Source organism: Eleutherodactylus coqui, chromosome 4 (genome assembly GCF_035609145.1).
Source record: "Eleutherodactylus coqui strain aEleCoq1 chromosome 4, aEleCoq1.hap1, whole genome shotgun sequence".
NCBI lineage: Eukaryota > Metazoa > Chordata > Amphibia > Anura > Eleutherodactylidae > Eleutherodactylus > Eleutherodactylus coqui.
In genome coordinates this window covers 40,466,448-40,485,387 of record NC_089840.1, presented here as the reverse complement: position 1 = coordinate 40,485,387, position 18,940 = coordinate 40,466,448, and the positions used below count along the sequence as shown (strand labels likewise).

The 18,940-nt window shown below is 47.1% G+C and overlaps 1 protein-coding gene and 1 pseudogene across 2 annotated transcripts; both read left to right on the top strand.

The window, feature by feature from the left end:
• Positions 1-2,924: 2,924 nt before the first annotated feature.
• LOC136626461 (uncharacterized) lies at positions 2,925-14,629 on the top strand (annotated as a pseudogene).
• Positions 7,100-13,018, top strand: LOC136625264 (armadillo repeat-containing X-linked protein 2-like). Of its 2 annotated transcripts, XM_066599328.1 has the most exons (3): positions 7,100-8,017; positions 10,688-10,762; positions 11,741-13,006. In XM_066599328.1, exons 1-3 carry the CDS (start codon positions 7,258-7,260, stop codon positions 12,394-12,396), a joined length of 1,491 nt encoding a protein of 496 aa, XP_066455425.1. In that variant the 5' UTR covers positions 7,100-7,257; the 3' UTR covers positions 12,397-13,006. The 2 variants fall into 2 exon arrangements, with proteins under 2 accessions (XP_066455425.1, XP_066455423.1); XM_066599326.1 differs by lacking the exon at positions 7,100-8,017 and having other exon boundaries at positions 8,476-10,762; positions 11,741-13,018.
• Positions 14,630-18,940: the final 4,311 nt, after the last annotated feature.

Sequence of the window (18,940 nt, the reverse complement as noted above, 5' to 3'; positions counted from 1 at the left end):
AACATATACAGGGAGAAGCAGAATAGACTGTATGGCGCCTTCCCAGGCCTTCCTTTCTCCTGAATTTATGACGGTCTTATTGTATGTAATAGATACACTTAAGGAGGTGTAACTTATGTTAATCACTTTTATTTTAGCCTATTATGTATCCTTATTCACCTTGGAGGTATATACTTTTGCTGTGATGTCATTTATAGTATATAATCTTTGACCACCTTAGAATAAATTAGAAATCACTTGATACCGCACAGGCTGGTATGATGTGTTTCTCCTGGGCCCAGACTTCTGCACGGGATCTGGGATCATCTTCTCTTTGATAAACACATAAATTCTCCTTACACACAGGATTATATTTCTCATTGCTTCTGTACTGCATTGTGGGCTATTGCCCCGCCCCTTTTAAAGAGGGTCGCTGCCTAGCCGTGCCAACCCTCTGCAGTGTGTGCCTGCGGTTCCTCCTCATGGCAGACGCACTTATAAATAGACATGAGGGTGGTGTGGCATGAATGCAGCTCAAGGCTGCGCAGGGACACTTTGGTGTGCGCTGTGGACACTGCGTCGTGCGGGGGGGGGGGGGGGTTGGGCAGCATGTAACCCAGGAGAAGTGGCAGCGGAGTGTCATGCAGGCAGTGATTGTGCTTTGTTGGAGGTAGTGTGGTGCTTAGCTAAGGTATGCATTGCTAATGAGGGCTTTTCAGAAGTAAAAGTTGTTGGGAGGGGGGGGCTCACTCTTGCCGCTATTGTGGCTTAATAGTGGGACCTGGGAACTTGAGATGCAGCCCAACATGTAGCCCCTCGCCTGCCCTATCCGTTGCTGTGTCGTTCCCATCACTTTCTTGAATTGCCCAGATTTTCACAAATGAAAACCTTAGCGGAGCATAGGTCCCATACAAAAATGCTCGGGTCGCCCATTGACTTCAATGGGGTTCGTTACTCGAAACGAACCCTCGAGCATCGCGATAATTTCGTCCCGAGTAACGCGCACCCGAGCATTTTGGTGCTCGCTCATCTCTACTAATAACATATCTGTACCCTGCAATATATGAGATAGTTATCTTCTCAGCAAAACAAAACGCATTTAGAAATATGAGTATTTACTGACAGGAATAAAACTGACTGTGGTATGTATTGAAAGGCTGTAAAGTACAAAAGGAAGTGGACATGGACTGCTGGGATGGAGTATAACAAGGGGCTGCAACCTTCAGTCTGGGAAGGAAATTTGAATAAAAAGGGGCGTTACCTTTCAGGGTAAAAATGAGGAGAGTGTGTGAGGAGGCCCATTCTGTAGCGTGACATTTTCAGATGCAGTCTGAGATAAATCTCTCTCCTATCTGCCTATACACTGAGAGGAATCTATCTGACCTGTGTGCAATGAGCAGCGTGTGAGAGGAGGACATTCTATGTAGTGGCATTTTTACATACAGTTTGAGGAAAGTCTATCTCTTTTCTGCCTATACGCTGAGAAAAATCTAAGTTACCTGTGTGTAATAAACAGCGTGTGTGAGGTGGACATTTTGTGGGGTGACATTTTCACATATAGTCTGAGGAAAATCTCTCTTTTATCTGCCTATACACTGAGAAAAATCTAACTGACCTGTGTGTAATAAACAGCGTGTGTGAGGTGGACATTTTGTGGGGTGACATTTTCACATATAATCTGAGAAAAATCTCTCTCTTTTCTGCCTATACGCTGAGAAAAATCTAACTGACCTGTGTGTAATAAACACCGTGTGAGAGGTGGACATTTTGTGGGGTGACATTTTCACATATCTGAGGAAAATCTCTCTCTTTTCTGCGTATACGCTGAGAAAAATCTAACTGACCTGTGTGTAATAAACAGCGTGTGTGAGGTGGACATTTTGTGGGGAGACATTTTCACATATAGTCTGAGGAAAATCTCTCTTTTATCTGCCTATACACTGAGAAAAATCTAACTGACCTGTGTGTAATAAACAGCATGTGTGAGGTGGACATTTTGTGGGGTGACATTTTCACATATAATCTGAGGAAAATCTCTCTCTTTTCTGCCTATACACTGAGAAAAATCTAACTGACCTGTGTGTAATAAACAGCATGTGTCAGGTGGACATTTTGTGGGGTGACATTTTCACATATAATCTGAGGAAAATCTCTCTCTTTTCTGCCTATACGCTGAGAAAAATCTAACTGACCTGTGTGTAATGAACAGCGTGTGTGAGGTGGACATTTTGTGGGGTGACATTTTCACATATAGTCTGAGAAAAAGCTCTCTCTTTTCTGCCTATACGCTGAGAAAAATCTAACTGACCTGTGTGTAATGAACAGCGTGTGTGAGGTGGACATTTTGTGGGGTGACATTTTCACATATAATCTGAGGAAAATCTCTCTCTTTTCTGCCTATACGCTGAGAAAAATCTAACTGACCTGTGTGTAATAAACAGCATGTGTCAGGTGGACATTTTGTGGGGTGACATTTTCACATATAGTCTGAGATAAATCTCTCTTCTATCTGCCTATACACTGAGAAAAATCTAACTGACCTGTGTGTAATAAACAGCGTGTGTGAGGTGGACATTCTGTGGGGTGACATTTTCACATATAGTCTGAGGTAAATCTCTCTTCTATCTGCCTATACACTGAGAGGAATCTAACTGGCCTGTATGTAATGAAAAAATCTCTCTTCTATCTGCCTATGTGCTGAAAATCAGCAAGAAATACAATTTATGAGAGAGGGGTTTTTTTCAAAAATATATAAAGCCTAGGAAAGTTCTTTTTGGCACACACACTACTTTTAGGCCTTTAACTGCAGGTAATAGGCAGGCATTTTTGAGAAATTCATTGCCCATCCGTGATAATTTAGAATAAAATTGTGAATCTTGAAAAAATTAAATTTATTTCCCATTAAACTATTAAATCTATCTTATCTGAATTTATTTGTAAACAAAATGTCTCTTGAATTCCTTATTGTTGATGGACGCGCTACCCCACACAAAGTGGTAAATATTCCCCCGGATGGTACCTGTGTTTTCCACTCTTTATCTTATTTACTTTATGGAAATCTGACTAGAAGCAACTACATCCGCTGTCTTATTGTCAACCATGTACTGTGCTGTTGGCAGAGGTTAAAAGTCTGGACGGATGATGGTAGGGACAGTAATTATTTAACAGAAGAGGATTACAGGGAGGAAATGTTAAAACCTACTACCTATGGTTGTGCTTGCGAGTTGGTGGCAGCAGGAGAAATATTTCCTTTTTACTTTGATATTTACTACAATAAAAACAAACTGTGTCATGCTTTTGGTCAAGAAGGGAGGCCTGTCAAAAGACTTCGATTCAGCGGTGATGATTTTAGCAATGGTCACTTTGACGTTTATGAAGAAGTTGTAGCCTTGAAACCTGAAACTGTCAAAGAGCACACACTAAGTGTGGCAACACCTGCTAAGACACAAAAATATGAGGTAAACAGTTCAGATGAAGACAGGCCCCTTAAACCAAAACGTCGAAGGTACAAAGGGAAATTTTCAGATGCTGCCAGGAAAAAACAGCAACGAGACGCTGCATCAAAATATGCAAAAACTCACCCAGAAGTCCATCGCAAATCTGTAGCAAAGTACACTGAAAAAAATCCACAAGCTCATAGAGACGCAGCAGCTAAATACACCCAACAACACCCTGATGTACATGTGAAGGCAGTTGCTAAATCACCCAACAACACCCTGATGTACATGTGAAGGCAGTTGCTAAATACACCCAACAACACCCTGATGTAAACGTGAAGGCAGTTGCTAAATACACCCAACAACACCCTGATGTAAACGTGAAGGCAGTTGCTAAATACACCCAACAACACCCTGATGTAAACGTGAAGGCAGTTGCTAAATACACCCAACAACACCCTGATGTACATGTGAAGGCAGTAACTAAATATAGTCAACAACACCCTGAGGTAAATAGAGCCTGTGTTAAAAAGTACACTGGTTCATCAAGATGCTGCAGCAAAATGTGTCCAGACTCATCCACATGTTAATCGAGACGCTGTTTCCAGATATGATCCACACAATGAAAAACGACTTCAGCGTAAAAAGCAAGTTTGGAGTAAAAAGGAAAATTCTGGATTTACATATGATCCTGATATTTTATATGAAAGTGATCGATCTGTCACTATAGGAGGTATGGAAACTGTGTTTTCTGTGAAGCTCTAAAGTGGAAATATGAGACTCCTGGAATGTGCTGTTGTGGTGGTAAAGTTCAACTTCCTCCATTTACAGACCTACCCATACTTCTTAATTCCCTTTTCATAGGGGAACATCCTGAAAGTGAACATTTTTTAAATTCAATCCGAAAATACAACAGTGCTTTCCAAATGACTTCTTTTGGAGCTAAGCAGGTTGTGGAAGGAAATTTCATGCCTACCTTCAAAGTTCAAGGACAGGTTTACCACTTAATAGGTAGTTTATTGCCATCTCCTGACCATCAGCATACGTTTTTACAAATTTATTTTGTCGGTGATGAAGAAGAACAAATTAATGTAAGATGTAAAAATGCATCTGTTGTCAATCCTAATTTGATTCGACAGCTTCAAAGAATGCTTCATGACTGCAACCCCTACATTAAAGACTTTAAATCTGTAGTGGAAAGTCTACCCAGTGATGACAAGGATCAGTTTCAAATAGTCATTCATGCTGAAAGAAATCCTGTAAATGCTCATAAGGCCTGTTTTATCAAACCTACAGTCAATGAAGTTGCAGTCGTCATTGTAGGCCAAACATTTGAAAAAAGGGATATTGTTTTACAAGCTACAGACAGCAAACTTCATAGAATCAGCGAAATTCATCGATCATATGATGCTTTACAGTACTCAATTATGTTTTGCTATGGAGAAGATGGCTATTCCATATCTCTGCCTCAGGTACATCCTACCACGAAACAGCCACTTAACAAAACAATCTCAGCTTTGAATTTTTATGCGTATCGTCTAATGATAAGACGGAATAAACAAAATCACATATTCCACTGTAGATCTTTGCTTAGCCAGTTTTTGGTGGACATGTATGCAAAAATAGAAACAGAGAGGTTAAATTTCATCCGAAATAACCAGAAAACATTGAGAGCAGAAAGTTACATTGAAAGCAGAAAGACGCCATTGATAAAAATGATGCAGACATCAGACAGTTGGGCCAGGCTGTTATCTTGCCATCGTCATTCACAGGAGGACCACGGTACATGCACGAACGTACCCAGGATGCAATGACCTATGTGCGTCACTATGGCCGTCCAGACTTATTCATTACCTTTACGTGTAACCCAAAATGGACAGAAATTACAGAAGCTCTACTGCCCAGGCAGAAACCCCAGCATCGTCATGACATCACAAGTCGAGTTTTCCATCTTAAAGTTAAAAAGATCATGAGTTTGTTAACCAAAGGGAGTCTTTTTGGAAAGCCCAGATGTTACATGTATTCTGTCGAATGGCAGAAACGTGGTCTCCCTCACATTCATATTTTGTTATGGCTTGAAAATGCAATCACACCAGACCGGATTGACAATATAATTTGTGCAGAGATACCAAATCCAAAAGAAGATCGTATTCTGTACAACATTGTTAAATGTAATATGATACATGGGCCATGTGGAAACTTCAACACACATTCCCAGTGCATAAAGGATGGCAAGTGTTCCAAAAGGTACCCCAAGCCATTTCTCAGTGAGACCCAGACTGGTGATGATGGGTATCCGAAGTACAGAAGAAGATCACCAAGTGAGGGTGGGTTTACAGTAACTATTGAGAAGGCTCAAGGGACTTGGGTACTTGATAACAGCTGGGTAGTTCCTTTTAATCCTGTTCTTCTCCGCACCTTTAATGCACACATCAATGCTGAGTACTGCAATTCTGTCAAATCCATTAAATATATTTGCAAGTATGTGAATAAAGGTAGTAATCAGGCCACATTTGCAGTGCAGAATGAATGTGATGAAATAAACATATACCAGACAGGTCGCTATATTAGCAGTTCTGAAGCCATTTGGCGTATTTTTTCTTTTCAAATCCATGAAAGATTCCCTTCAGTAATGCACCTTGCGGTTCATCTGGAAAATGGGCAAAGAGTCTATTTCACTGCAGATAATGCAATAGATGAAATTAACACCCCTTCAAAAACTACTCTTATAGGATTTTTTGAACTGTGTAAGCTTGATGGCTTTGCAAGAGCCCTCCTATACCACGAAGTTCCTTCATTCTATTTATGGAAGAAAGATAGATTTGTTCGAAGAAAACAAGGAACATGCGTTATCGGATATCCAGGAGTGAAAAAAGACACAGTTCTTGGTAGAGTTTATACAGTACATCCAAATAACTCTGAATGTTACCATTTGCGACTGCTACTGCATGAGGTTCGTGGCCCCACATCTTTCAGTCATCTAAAAACTGTTGATGGTGTGCTTCATCTAACATTCCAGTCAGCATGTAAGTCACTCAGCTTACTTGAGGATGACAGTCATTGGAACAAAACATTGGAAGAAGCAGCTTTGTCTGATTCAGCAGTTAGGTTGAGGGAATTGTTTGCCATCATGGTGGTCTTTTGTCAGGTGTCGGAGCCATTGCTGTTGTGGAAGACTCACAAAGACAATTTCTCTGAGGATATCATGCGGCAAGTGCAGAGACATAATCAAGAAATAAACATACAAAATAAAGAGCATATTTATAACAAGACCTTAATTTTGCTGGAAGACATCATTCTGTCTTTGGGAGGTGGAACCTTACAAGAGTATAGGTCTGCCGGAGCCGGAAGCCCGCAGGGCGGTAGGAGGAAGGCAGCATGATAGGGTTAACGGGGAGGAGGGGGGTTAATTAGAGTAGAGGATGCCGGGAGGGGGCGGAGCTTAGGAAGAGGGGGTTAAATAGAGGGGTAGCGCAGGGAAAGGCCATTACAGCGTCCAGAAGAAGAGGAAGAAAGAAGCTGAAGTTAGAAGACCCCAGCGGACCGAAGACCCCAGCGGACCGAAGACCCCAGCGGACCGAAGACCCCAGCGGACCGAAGACCCCAGCGGACCGAAGACCCCAGCGGACCGAAGAGCCCAGCGGACCGAAGAGCCCAGCAGTCCCAGAGAGCCCAGCAGACCTGAGGTGCCCGGCGGAGCTGAAGAGCGCGGCAGACGGCAGCGAGGCAGGGAGACTGAAGACCGGAGACCCGAGGTGCCGAAAAAGAAGCAGCGGAGGCAGTCCCAAAGAAGAAGAAAAGAAAAAGAAGAGCCCGAAGACCAGCCACTTACCGGGAGAAGATGGAGGCGATCCTCGAGAAGATCCGGGCGGAGGCAGAAGAAAGGGGGCTGGACTGGCTTGTCCAGCTCTCCGGTGAAGCCCTGGGAGCAGCGGCGGTATCCACGGCAGCGGCGGCAGAAGCAGGAGCAGCGGGAGCTCGAGCGGAGGCGGCGGGAGGTGCAGAGGCGGCTGCAGAGGTCCGGAGTCGGAGGACAGGTGCGGGGCCGGCGGCGGCAGCACCAGCGGGGCTGGCAAAAGAGCGGCCGCGGAGGGCGCGTGCACCAGAGAGACTGAGCCCCGAGCACGCTCCCTCACGCAGGCAGAGGCTGCGGAGTGCCTCTCCGGCCCCCCCCCGTAGTAGGCTCCCCCCGGCAACACCAACAGGCAGGGGGAGCAGGGCGGGGAGGACTCCCGCCAAAAGACGAGGTGCGGCGGGCAGCGCGAGGCCCCGTGCTGAGAGGGGGGCGGGGCCAAGCGCTGCACAGAAAGCAAAGAGCCTGGAAGGGGTCGGGGGCTGCTCACCCGGAGGTGCATCGGAGGGGGAGCAGCCCTGCAACAGTTCAAGTGACGGGCGGCCCGCGGTTTCTCGGGGCCCGGCGGCGGAGTCATCCGGAAGGCGTGCGACGGCGACAGAGGTGGCCTATGTTTCTTCGGCACCAAGAAGATCGGAGGCGGTTGCGGTCCCAGCAGAGCGGTCACAGCCCGGCGTTAGCAGAGTCCAGGAGGAACAGCGGCAAGACTGGTCGGCGGCTGGTGGGTCCACAGCCCCTACGCAGCCAGGTGAGTCATGCTCTATGTCTGGTGTGTCCAGCAATGTTAGCCGCGTGGCGCATGCGGGGTCTAGTAGTGGGGTATTTGCGGGGGGTAGCGCTGCATTAACTAACGCGCTAGGGGTAGGCGGCGAAGCAGGTGCATTGCTGGGGGTGGTATTAGAATTGCTGAGGAGGCAGGGGGTAGGTTACGCTCCGTCGCCTGTCACAGCATGGAACTCACCATGCAGTGCGTCGTCCAGCATTAGGGACGGACCGGGAGGACCGTTTGCTGGTGGGACTGGGGTAGGACAGGCGGTTGGGGTGTTACAATCTGCCCCGCTGGTAGGACAGATGTCCACGAGCGGGTTACAGACGGGGGCACAATCCACTGGGGAAATCTCTCAAGTGGGGGGTGCAGCAGGTACGTTGGAGTCAGGGGGATCGGCCGGGGTGGCAGTAGCGGTCCAGACAGAAAAGGACGGGGAGGGGGTGCGGCTAGACGATAAGGCAAAAGGCGAGGTCTACGTCTGCTTTGAGGGCCCGTTGGGGGCCCACCTAAAAAAAGAGGTGAGGGAAAAGATTTGGAGGGACGAATATGTCGAGATATTCTCCCTCCTACCCTTGGAAAAATTTAATTTAGACAAGGGAAAGCGGACTGAGTTTAAAAAAGAGGAGGAGGAGAAGCGTAGGTGGCGCCTTATACCCCAGACGTTCGCGAACTGGCTGCAGGCGTTTGCCATTCTAGCGAGCGTAATCGGAGAAAAAGCGCCGGACAATTGCTCCGGCCTTTTCTGTTACATGGACTCCATTGGTGAGGCCTATCGAGTGTATGGGGGACAGACCTGGCTGCGCTATGATGAGCAGTTCAGGCAGCGTAAGGCAGTGCGCCCATCGATCAGATGGGATCACAAAGATATAGGTCTATGGTTGAGAGTAATGGCCCCCGCGCGGTTCGGTCAGCCCTTTCAGGGCAGTGCCGGGTCCTTCGGCTCGGCCTCTAGTTCAGCCGGGGGGCAGGGTGGTTCAGCAGGGGGGAGTAGGACCGGGTACTGCTGGCAGTACAACGAGGGTCAGTGCAAGTTCGGAGCAACATGCAAGTTCCGTCATGCCTGCTCTCACTGCGGCGCGGGGTCTCACGGGGCTGGCAGATGTTTCAAGAAAGGAAAGGGAAAAGGTCCAGGGGGTTTTGCGAAAAGGGATGACCCCAGTGATTCTGGAAGAGATGGTACCGTACCTAAGTAGGTACCCGGATAGAGAGAAGGCGGAGTTATTGTTTAAGGGTTTTAGGGATGGTTTTCACATCCCGCCTCCGGTTCATGGGGTCCCCTTTTCGTTAAAAAATTTACGTTCGGCGTTAGAATATCCGGAAGTGGTGACGGAGAAGCTAATGAAAGAGGTTAGGTTAGGGCGCATGGCGGGGCCGTTTGAAGAGCCACCCGTGCAAGACTTTGTGGTGTCACCTTTGGGAGTGGTACCGAAGAAGGAGCCGAATAAATTTCGGCTTATTCACCACTTATCGTACCCAAGGGGGGCGTCTGTAAACGACGGAATAGACCCCGAGCTATGCTCGGTGGTGTATACATCGTTTGATGCGGCGCTTCATTGGGTTCGGAACTATGGAAGGGGGGCATTGATGGCAAAGGCTGACATAGAGTCAGCCTTTCGCTTGCTGCCAGTAACACAAGAAAGTGTGAGGTTGTTGGGGTGTTTTTGGGCAGGGAGTTATTTTGCGGATCGTTGTTTGCCCATGGGATGCTCAATCTCATGTGCATACTTCGAAGCGTTTAGTTCGTTTTTAGAGTGGGTGGTGAAGGACACGGCGGCAGTGCAGTCGGTCATTCATTACCTGGATGATTTTCTGTGCGTAGGGCCCGGGGGTTCGCCAGTTTGTGCGAACTTACTGGGAACCTTGCAATGGGTGGCCAAACGGTTCGGGGTGCCTCTGGCACCGGAAAAGACGGAGGGGCCCACAACTTGTTTAAGTTTTTTGGGCATCACCATTGACTCTGAGGCAATGGAGTGCCGATTACCAGAAGAAAAATTAAGAAACTTGCAGGAGGAATTAGGTGCGGCGCGGGTGGCGAAGAAAATCACGCTCAAAGGGCTGCAGTCACTGCTGGGCAAGCTGAATTTTGCCTGCAGGATCATGCCCATGGGCCGGGTTTTCAGTAGACGGTTGGCGGCGGCAACAGCAGGGATTCGGGCCCCTCATCACTTTATCCGTTTGGGAGTTAGTCACAAGGCGGACCTGGCAGTTTGGTCCGCCTTTTTAGAGAAGTACAATGGCAGGTCGGTAATTATGGGGGAGGTCAGTAGCAACGTGGACTGGGAGCTCTATACAGATGCAGCAGGGAGCGCAGGCTTTGGGGCCTATTTTCAAGGTAGATGGTGTGCGGGGGAATGGCCGGAGCAGTGGAAGCAAGAAGGCTTAGTTCGGAACTTAGTACTATTGGAATTATTTCCAATAGTAGTGGCTATCACACTGTGGGGTAACCACTTCCGTGATAGAAAAGTAAGATTCCACTGCGACAACATGGGGGTGGTGCAGGTGATTAACAACCTCTCTGCGTCATCCCCCCCGGTGGTTAACCTGCTGCGTCAGTTGGTGCTAGAGGCCTTGTCATTAAACATGTGGGTAGTAGCGGTACACGTTCCAGGTGTCGAGAACTCAATTGCGGATGCTCTCTCTCGCTTTCAGTGGGAGCGGTTCCGGACACTGGCGCCGGGTGCGGAGAAGGAGGGGAGGAAGTGCCCGTCTCGAATCTGGAACGTGGTAAGCGAGCAGTGGGGGGCCTGATAGAACGGTCACTGGCTCGGCGGACTAGGGCAGCATATTGCGCAGCGTGGAGCGAGTGGGAAGAATGGTTGAGGCAGCGTGGGGGGGAGCGTTCAGAGGAGGATAGAGTGGGCTTGCTGTTGAGTTGGTTGGGAGAGAGTGCAGATTTGGGTCGGTCAGTGGCAAAAGTGAACCAGTTTATAGCGGGGGTGGCTTTTGGGTTTAAAATACGGGGGGTGGAGGACGCGACAAAAAATTTTTTGGTAAAACAGGCGCTGAAGGGTCTGAGGAGAGGGAAAGGGAGACAGGACACTAGGCGACCGGTATCATTTGATGTTTTGGAGAAATTAGGGGAGGCGGTTGATGTTGTTTGCGGAAAAGAGTTCGAGCGGCGGTTGTTTAGGGCGGCTTTTTCATTTGCATTTTTCGGGGCCCTACGGGTAAGCGAATTGGTGTCACCTAGCAAGACCGTGGGGGGCGGCCTGCAGGCGGAGGATGTGCGGTTGGTAGACGGGAGGTTGGACTTGCTTATCCGTCGGTCCAAGACGGATCAGCAAGGACGGGGGCAGGTGATCCGGTTGGGTGAGGTGCCGGGGGCCAGTATGTGCCCTCTGAGTGCCTGGGAGCAGTATAGCAAAGGGTTAAATTTTCGCACGGGCCCATTTTTGCGGCACGAGACCGGGGAATTTTTGTCGCGTTTTCAGTTTATAGCGGTGTTCAAGAAGGCCTTAGAGGTGGCGGGTTTTAATAATACACAGTTCGGGTCTCACTCATTTCGGGTGGGGGCGGCGACGGAAGCGTCAGTAAGAGGTATGGGGGAGGAGGCAGTGAAGAGGATAGGTCGGTGGGAGTCAGGGCGTTTTAAATCATACGTGCGACCCCACCTGCTTTAAATTCAAGGCGGGGTCGTCTGGAGGGTGGGGGGGGTCATAATGGCGGTTTGCTAATATAGTATTGTTGCTGTTTATTTTACAGATGGTCGTCCAGCATTAGTTTGGATCTTGGGAGACTCCTATGTTTTTTGGGGAGCAGAGAGAGCGGGGGTACGGCCGAATGGGAGGCAGCTACGGTTTCAGAAGAGTGAGGCGATAGTGAGATGGATGGGGATTAGAGGGATGACTTGGGGCAGCGTATTGGAGGAAGTTGAAAGGCGGGTTAGGTGGGATAGGGCGCCGGAGGTTTTGGTCATACACGTGGGAGGAAACGATTTGGGAAAAAGGAGGTTTAGGGACCTATCAAGGGACATAAGGTATGACTGTCTTAGACTGCAAGCGTCATACCCGGGGACGGTCGTAGTGTGGTCCGAAATCGTGCCTAGGAAAGTTTGGAGGGGGGCGCAGTCGGAGAAGGGCCTGAACAGAGCAAGAGTGAAGCTCAACAGGGAAGTGTCGCGGTTCCTGGGCAGCAAAGGGGGGGTAGCAGCGCGACATATAGACCTGGAGAAAGGGGTCGGCAATTACTGGAGGTCAGACGGCGTCCACTTAAATGACATCGGCATTGACCTATGGACGGAAGGATTGCAGGAGGGAATTGAGCGGGCGCTATTGGTGTGGGGGGCGGCGCAGGCTCAAGGTGGTCGAGCCTCACTTGCTGTGGCAGGGGAGGGGGAGGGGCCCTTGGAGCCCGTGTAGAAGGTTAGTGGGGGAAGGCAGGGGCTACATAGCCCCTTCCCCCCTTTTTTGTATTTGGTCAATCGTGGCCTGTCGCCTCCTGGGTTACAGGGCGGAGCCCTGATAGTCGGTGGGAGAGGCTAGCCAGGGGTGGCTAGCCGGCCTCGGGGTCGGGAAGAAACGGCGGCCGGAGGTTAATGGGGAGTTTGCTTGGGCTCCCGAGTCTGCCACCGGCGGCGGGAGGAAGAAGGTTTTGGAAATAGCGTCGCCTGAGCCAGCCAAGTTGCGGCTGGTGACCGGGACAGCTATTTCCTCTGTTGGTTTGAGGCGACAGGATATTTTTAGAAGTAGGAGGGGCTCCAAGGTCCTCTTCGCAGGTTTTCCATTAGGGAATGTTTATAATGGTTAGGAGGTTATAATGGTGTATGATATATTTGAAAGGAAATGCGTTTAAAAATTTTATGTTAATGTTGTTTGTTTTAATAAATTGGCTGCTGTGGCCAAATTTTATCCAACAGATGGTGTCGGTGGTCTGTTCGGGTAATGGTAGGTGGGGAGGGGGATTTAAAGGGGTAAGGTCATAGCAGCATACGACTCCGTTATACCCGGGTCAAGGTCTGCCGGAGCCGGAAGCCCGCAGGGCGGTAGGAGGAAGGCAGCATGATAGGGTTAACGGGGAGGAGGGGGGTTAATTAGAGTAGAGGATGCCGGGAGGGGGCGGAGCTTAGGAAGAGGGGGTTAAATAGAGGGGTAGCGCAGGGAAAGGCCATTACAGCGTCCAGAAGAAGAGGAAGAAAGAAGCTGAAGTTAGAAGAGTCCCGCCCGCCCGCCCTAGAAGAAACCCAGGGGGGGAGAGGGGTGGGATCACGGGAAAGGGCTTTCGTCATAGCAGCAGGGGAGGGGGAGGGGCCCTTGGAGCCCGTGTAGAAGGTTAGTGGGGGAAGGCAGGGGCTACATAGCCCCTTCCCCCCTTTTTTGTATTTGGTCAATCGTGGCCTGTCGCCTCCTGGGTTACAGGGCGGAGCCCTGATAGTCGGTGGGAGAGGCTAGCCAGGGGTGGCTAGCCGGCCTCGGGGTCGGGAAGAAACGGCGGCCGGAGGTTAATGGGGAGTTTGCTTGGGCTCCCGAGTCTGCCACCGGCGGCGGGAGGAAGAAGGTTTTGGAAATAGCGTCGCCTGAGCCAGCCAAGTTGCGGCTGGTGACCGGGACAGCTATTTCCTCTGTTGGTTTGAGGCGACAGGATATTTTTAGAAGTAGGAGGGGCTCCAAGGTCCTCTTCGCAGGTTTTCCATTAGGGAATGTTTATAATGGTTAGGAGGTTATAATGGTGTATGATATATTTGAAAGGAAATGCGTTTAAAAATTTTATGTTAATGTTGTTTGTTTTAATAAATTGGCTGCTGTGGCCAAATTTTATCCAACAGATGGTGTCGGTGGTCTGTTCGGGTAATGGTAGGTGGGGAGGGGGATTTAAAGGGGTAAGGTCATAGCAGCATACGACTCCGTTATACCCGGGTCAAGCTTACCAGAATCAATACGAACTGATGACATTTTGGAAAACTGAGAATATCTGAAGCAAATCAATTACGATGTTGCAATACTGAAAGACACAGTGACAAAACATGAAGCATGCCTTACTGATGACCAAAAGATTGTCTACCATAAAGTACTACAAAGTGTTGAGTCTAATTCCAACAAAGTCTTCTTTTTGGATGCATCAGGAGGAACTGGAAAAACCTATTTGATAAATTTGTTGTTGGCCAAAGTAAGGAGCACAAAAAACATTGCAATTGCTGTAGCATCCTCAGGCATTGCTGCTACACTACTACAGGGAGGAAAAACTTCACACGCCACCTTCAAGCTGCCATTAAATTTAAATCGAGTTGAAGCCACAGTCTGCAGTATTTCGAAGCAGAGTGACATTGCACGAGTACTCCAAGACTGTAAACTTATAGTGTGGGATGAATGTACAATGTCGCATAAAGCCGGAATAGAGGCAGTTGACCGCACTCTTCGAGATCTCCGTAACAGCAACAAACTTATGGGAGGAGTCACAGTGTTGTTCTCAGGAGACTTCAGGCAAACTTTACCTGTCATGCCCCGAGGTACTCGTGCTGATGAGGTCAATGCTTGCCTCAAGAGTTCCTTTCTTTGGCCAAAAGTAGAAAAATTATCTCTTTCTACAAATATGAGGGTTCATCTGAGGGGTGACATCAATGCCGGCGAATTTGCTGATCTTCTGTTAACCCCTTAATGACACGGCCTATTTTGGCGTTGAGGACCAAGCGATTTTTTGGTATTTTTCCATCTCCATTTTTCAAAAGCCATAACTTTTTTATTTTTCCGTGGACGCTGCCGTATAAGGGCTTGTTTTTTGCGTGGCGATCTGTAGTTTTTATCGGTGCCACTTTTGGGTATATAGACAATACAGCGTTAATCATGCAGCATAAATGACACACTAAATTTTTTCTGCGGGTCGGTACGGTTACAACGATACCAAAATTGTTATATTTTTTTTAGGTTTTTACACTTTTTTGCAATAAAACCCCCTTTTTTTGGAAATCTTTTTTTTTTCTCTATAGCTGCATTCAAAGTCATGTAACTTTTTTATTTTTCTATGTACGGAGCTCTTTAAGGGCTTATTTTTTGCAAGACGAGCTGTAGTTTTTATTGGTACCATTTTGGCAAATGTACGGCTTTTTTGATCACTTTTATTGCATTTTTTGTGAGGCAAAATGCTAAAAATTAGCATTTTGCCTCTGTTTTTTAGCGTTTTTTTTTACGCTTTTTGTCGTACAAAATAAAAAGCGTGTTCAACTTTTTGTACACGTCGTTACGGACGCGTCAATATCCAATATGTGGGGTTTTAGTTTTTTTTCCCTTTTTTTATGCTAATATTAGAAAAAGCATAAAAAAGGGGTTTTTTTACATATTTTTTTACATTTTTCTTTTTTTTACACTTTTCTTTTCTTTTTTTTATACTATTTGAGTCCCTCTGAGGGACTTACATCACTGTGCCTATGATCGCTGTCATAAGGCATGGCAGAGCTACTGCTCTGCCATGCCTTATCGCTTGTACAGCGATTATAGGCACAGGCAATACAGGATGCCAGTGTCTGGCATCCTGTTGCCATGGTGACAGGCCGGGCTCTCGCGATGACATCGCGAGAGCCGGCCGGAGACACACAGGGATCGCGATCCCTCTGTGAACTCTTTCCCTGCCGCGATCTACTTAGATCGCGGCAGGGAAGGGGTTAACAGCGGCGGGCGCATCTCCGATGTCCCCCCGCTGTTGGAGCGGGACGCCGGCTGTGACTGACAGCCGGCTCCCGCTGCAGGATAGCGCAGGATCTTATGTGATCCCGTGCTATCTCCAGGACGTACCGGTACGTCCTTTTGCGGGAAGTACCAGGCTCCCGGGACGTAACGGTACGTCCTGGAGCGGGAAGGGGTTAAAAATAGGCAATGGAGATCTTAACAACATCCATAGCATCCTTAAGATCCCACCAAACCTGTGTACTACTGTCGACTCTGTAGAAAGTCTCATAGCAGAAATATATCCTGACATTAAACACCTCAGACAGAAACCTGCCTCTTGGCTACGAGAAAGAGCATTGTTAACGCCTACAAACGCTTCTGCCTCTGAGTTAAATCATTGTTTGTTGGAACGTCTTGGTGGAAGTGAGACTGTTTACAAGTCGATTGACTCAGTTCTGAACAGTGATGATGCTGTCAACTATCCTGTTGAGTTTCTTAATACACTGGAGCCGCCAGGAATGCCAGCTCACCGCCTTACTCTCAAGGTTGGAGCACCCATAATGTTGTTACCGGATTTGAACCCTCCAAAACTGTGTAATGGAACAAGGCTGCAAATAAAGACATTGCGGCCGAATGTTATTGAGGTGACTGTGTTCACAGGCTGTGGTGAAGGTGAAACAGTGTTTATTCCACGGATACCTATAATCCCTTCAGACTACATTTTTGAATTTAAGCGGCTTCAATTTCCCATTAAATTATGCTTCGCCATGACTATTAACAAGTCGCAGGGGCAGTCACTGACAAAGGCAGGTACAGATGTGAGACAGGGCTGTTTCTCGCATGGACAGTTCTATGTGGCGTGTTCCCAAGTCGGCCAGCAAAGTAACCTGTTCATACTGGCTCCTGGGGGTGAAACTGCCAACATAGTATACAAAGAGGCCCTCACCACAATACCATTATTTGTTTTATATTTGTAAAATTGATGAAAAATGTGAAGTTTTAAATGTTTCTTTTAAGCAAAGTTTTAACCTTACCTATGATGAGAGTTAGATTCCCAAGTTTAGTATTTTACATTCATATTTGTTATTTACAGCAAAAAACTACCTTTTTAGTTTTAACGAGGAATTATTATTTCCTTTTAAAATTCAATTGTTTTCTTATTTGTTTTTCACAAATCTTTTTAGTTTTATTTTTTATCTATATATATAAAATTGAATGTATGTCTGTCTGTCTGTCCTTTTTGCGCTAATACACCATTCATCTAATCGTCATGAAACTTTGGGAAGTTGTTGAGTACACTCCTGGGAAGATTACTGGCATAGTACAACTATCCTACGATAGGTGGCGCGCGTACGAGCATCGTCGACAGTTATGCCCCCCAGACAAAGATCGTTTGATTTCCATCTCAAGCACAAAAGCAAAAGGCATTACGAGCAACGGGATGCGTGTTCAACTACAAAATGATGCATCCGCCGAACGTTTCGCAAGACAATTGCTGGATATTGAGAATGCTGAGGTAAAATGAAAGCTGTGCTGTGATTGGTTGCAATTTCTTATACTGCTGAGGTAAAATGAAAGCTGTGCTCTGATTGGTTGCTATTTCTTATACTGCTGAGGTAACATGAAAGCTGTGCTGTGATTGGTTGTTATATATTATCCCACTGAGGTAACATGAAAGCTGTGCTGTGATTGGTTGCTATATATTATACTGCTGAGGTAACATGAAAGCTGCTGTGCTGTGATTGGTTGTTATATATTATACCGCTGAGGTAACTTGAAAGCTGCGTTGTGATTGGTTGTTATCTAGATATATAAAAACGAATGTATGTATGTATGGCTGTCTTCGCGGCAACGCGCGACGGGTACGCTAGTATATATATATATATATATATATATATATATATCACAGCACTGGGTTTTGTTTACTTACTGTTATGCTGGCAAATGTGACCCTCCACAGTGTTTCTTAACAAGCTGTCAGTTATCAGTCAATTGCAACGTATGTGAAAACTTAAAGCCAAGCAGAAACGGAAAGATGGATGGTCATGGGCGAAAATTTTGAGACTCACAAATTTTGATTTTTACACCGCTTGTTGCTTCAGAGATTGTTTTGAAGAGCGATTATATCATTTGCAAAGTCTTTCGTTGCCATGAAAATTAAATTAATCATAGAAAAAACATTTCCACTCAATTTCAGGCCTGCCACATGTAAGTAAGGATCTTGTTAGCTCAGGAGAAAGTGTTAATGAGGACGAGGCAGCTACAATCTCTCTGAGCTGCTGATTGGATTATAAGAGCAGACTGTTGCTATAAAAAAGGGGTCTGCTGCTCGAAATCATCATCTGTTACCCATCCGTAAACCCCAGGAAACATGTTCAGTCTTTGCTTTGCAGTAAAGGTGCTTTAGGCCTCGTTAACACAAGCGCTGGTTTAGCGCAGTATAGACGCAGGAAGAGATCGCGGCTATACTGCACTAAGATCACGTGAACAGGTGATTGCCAGCTATTTTAACCAGCTGTGAATTGCCCGTTCACACGATCGGAGGCATGTTATCCTATGGAAAGCACACACCACAGGTAGGTCACGTCCTATCCTTTCACGGACCTTAGATGCGAGCTTTGCAGTCACATGTTCTTTCATCTGAACGCTTCTGTAGGAAAGCATTGGTTCCAATAGAAGCACTTTCTTTGTGCGCCTCTAATGTGCTAAAACAGCGCTCGTGTGAACAAGGCCTTACCGGCAAGGACATTGACGCTTGTAAGATTGTGCCTCAATCAACCCTTTATCAGATCATCAAGAACTTCAAGGAGAGAAGTTCAGTTGCTGTAAAGAAGGTTTCAGGGCGCCCAAGAAAAAGAGTGCCAGGACCGTCTCATAAAGAGAATTGAGCTATGGGACTGGATCGGCACCAGGGCAGCAAGAGCGTCAGCAGGGAGGTCTTGGAGCGTCTACAGGCACAGTGAGGGGAAGGGAGGCCATCCGGTATCAAGAAGGGCAGCACAACACAGACTGGAATTCTGGAGGATGTACAGAGATTGGGCTGCAGAGGATTGGGGGGTGGGGGGATTTTCTCTGATGAAGCCCCCTTCTGACATCTGGAAGAATGATTGACAGAATAAAATGTGAGCGCTACCATGAGTCCTGGGTCATGCCAACAGTAAGACAGATGGAGACCATTCATGTGTGGGGCTGCTGTTCATCCAAGGGAACGGACTTACAATGTTACCTAAGAACATGGCCATGTATAAGGAATGGGCTCTAAGACTCTTCCAGGAGCAACTTTGCCCGACCAGCCAGGAGCAACTTT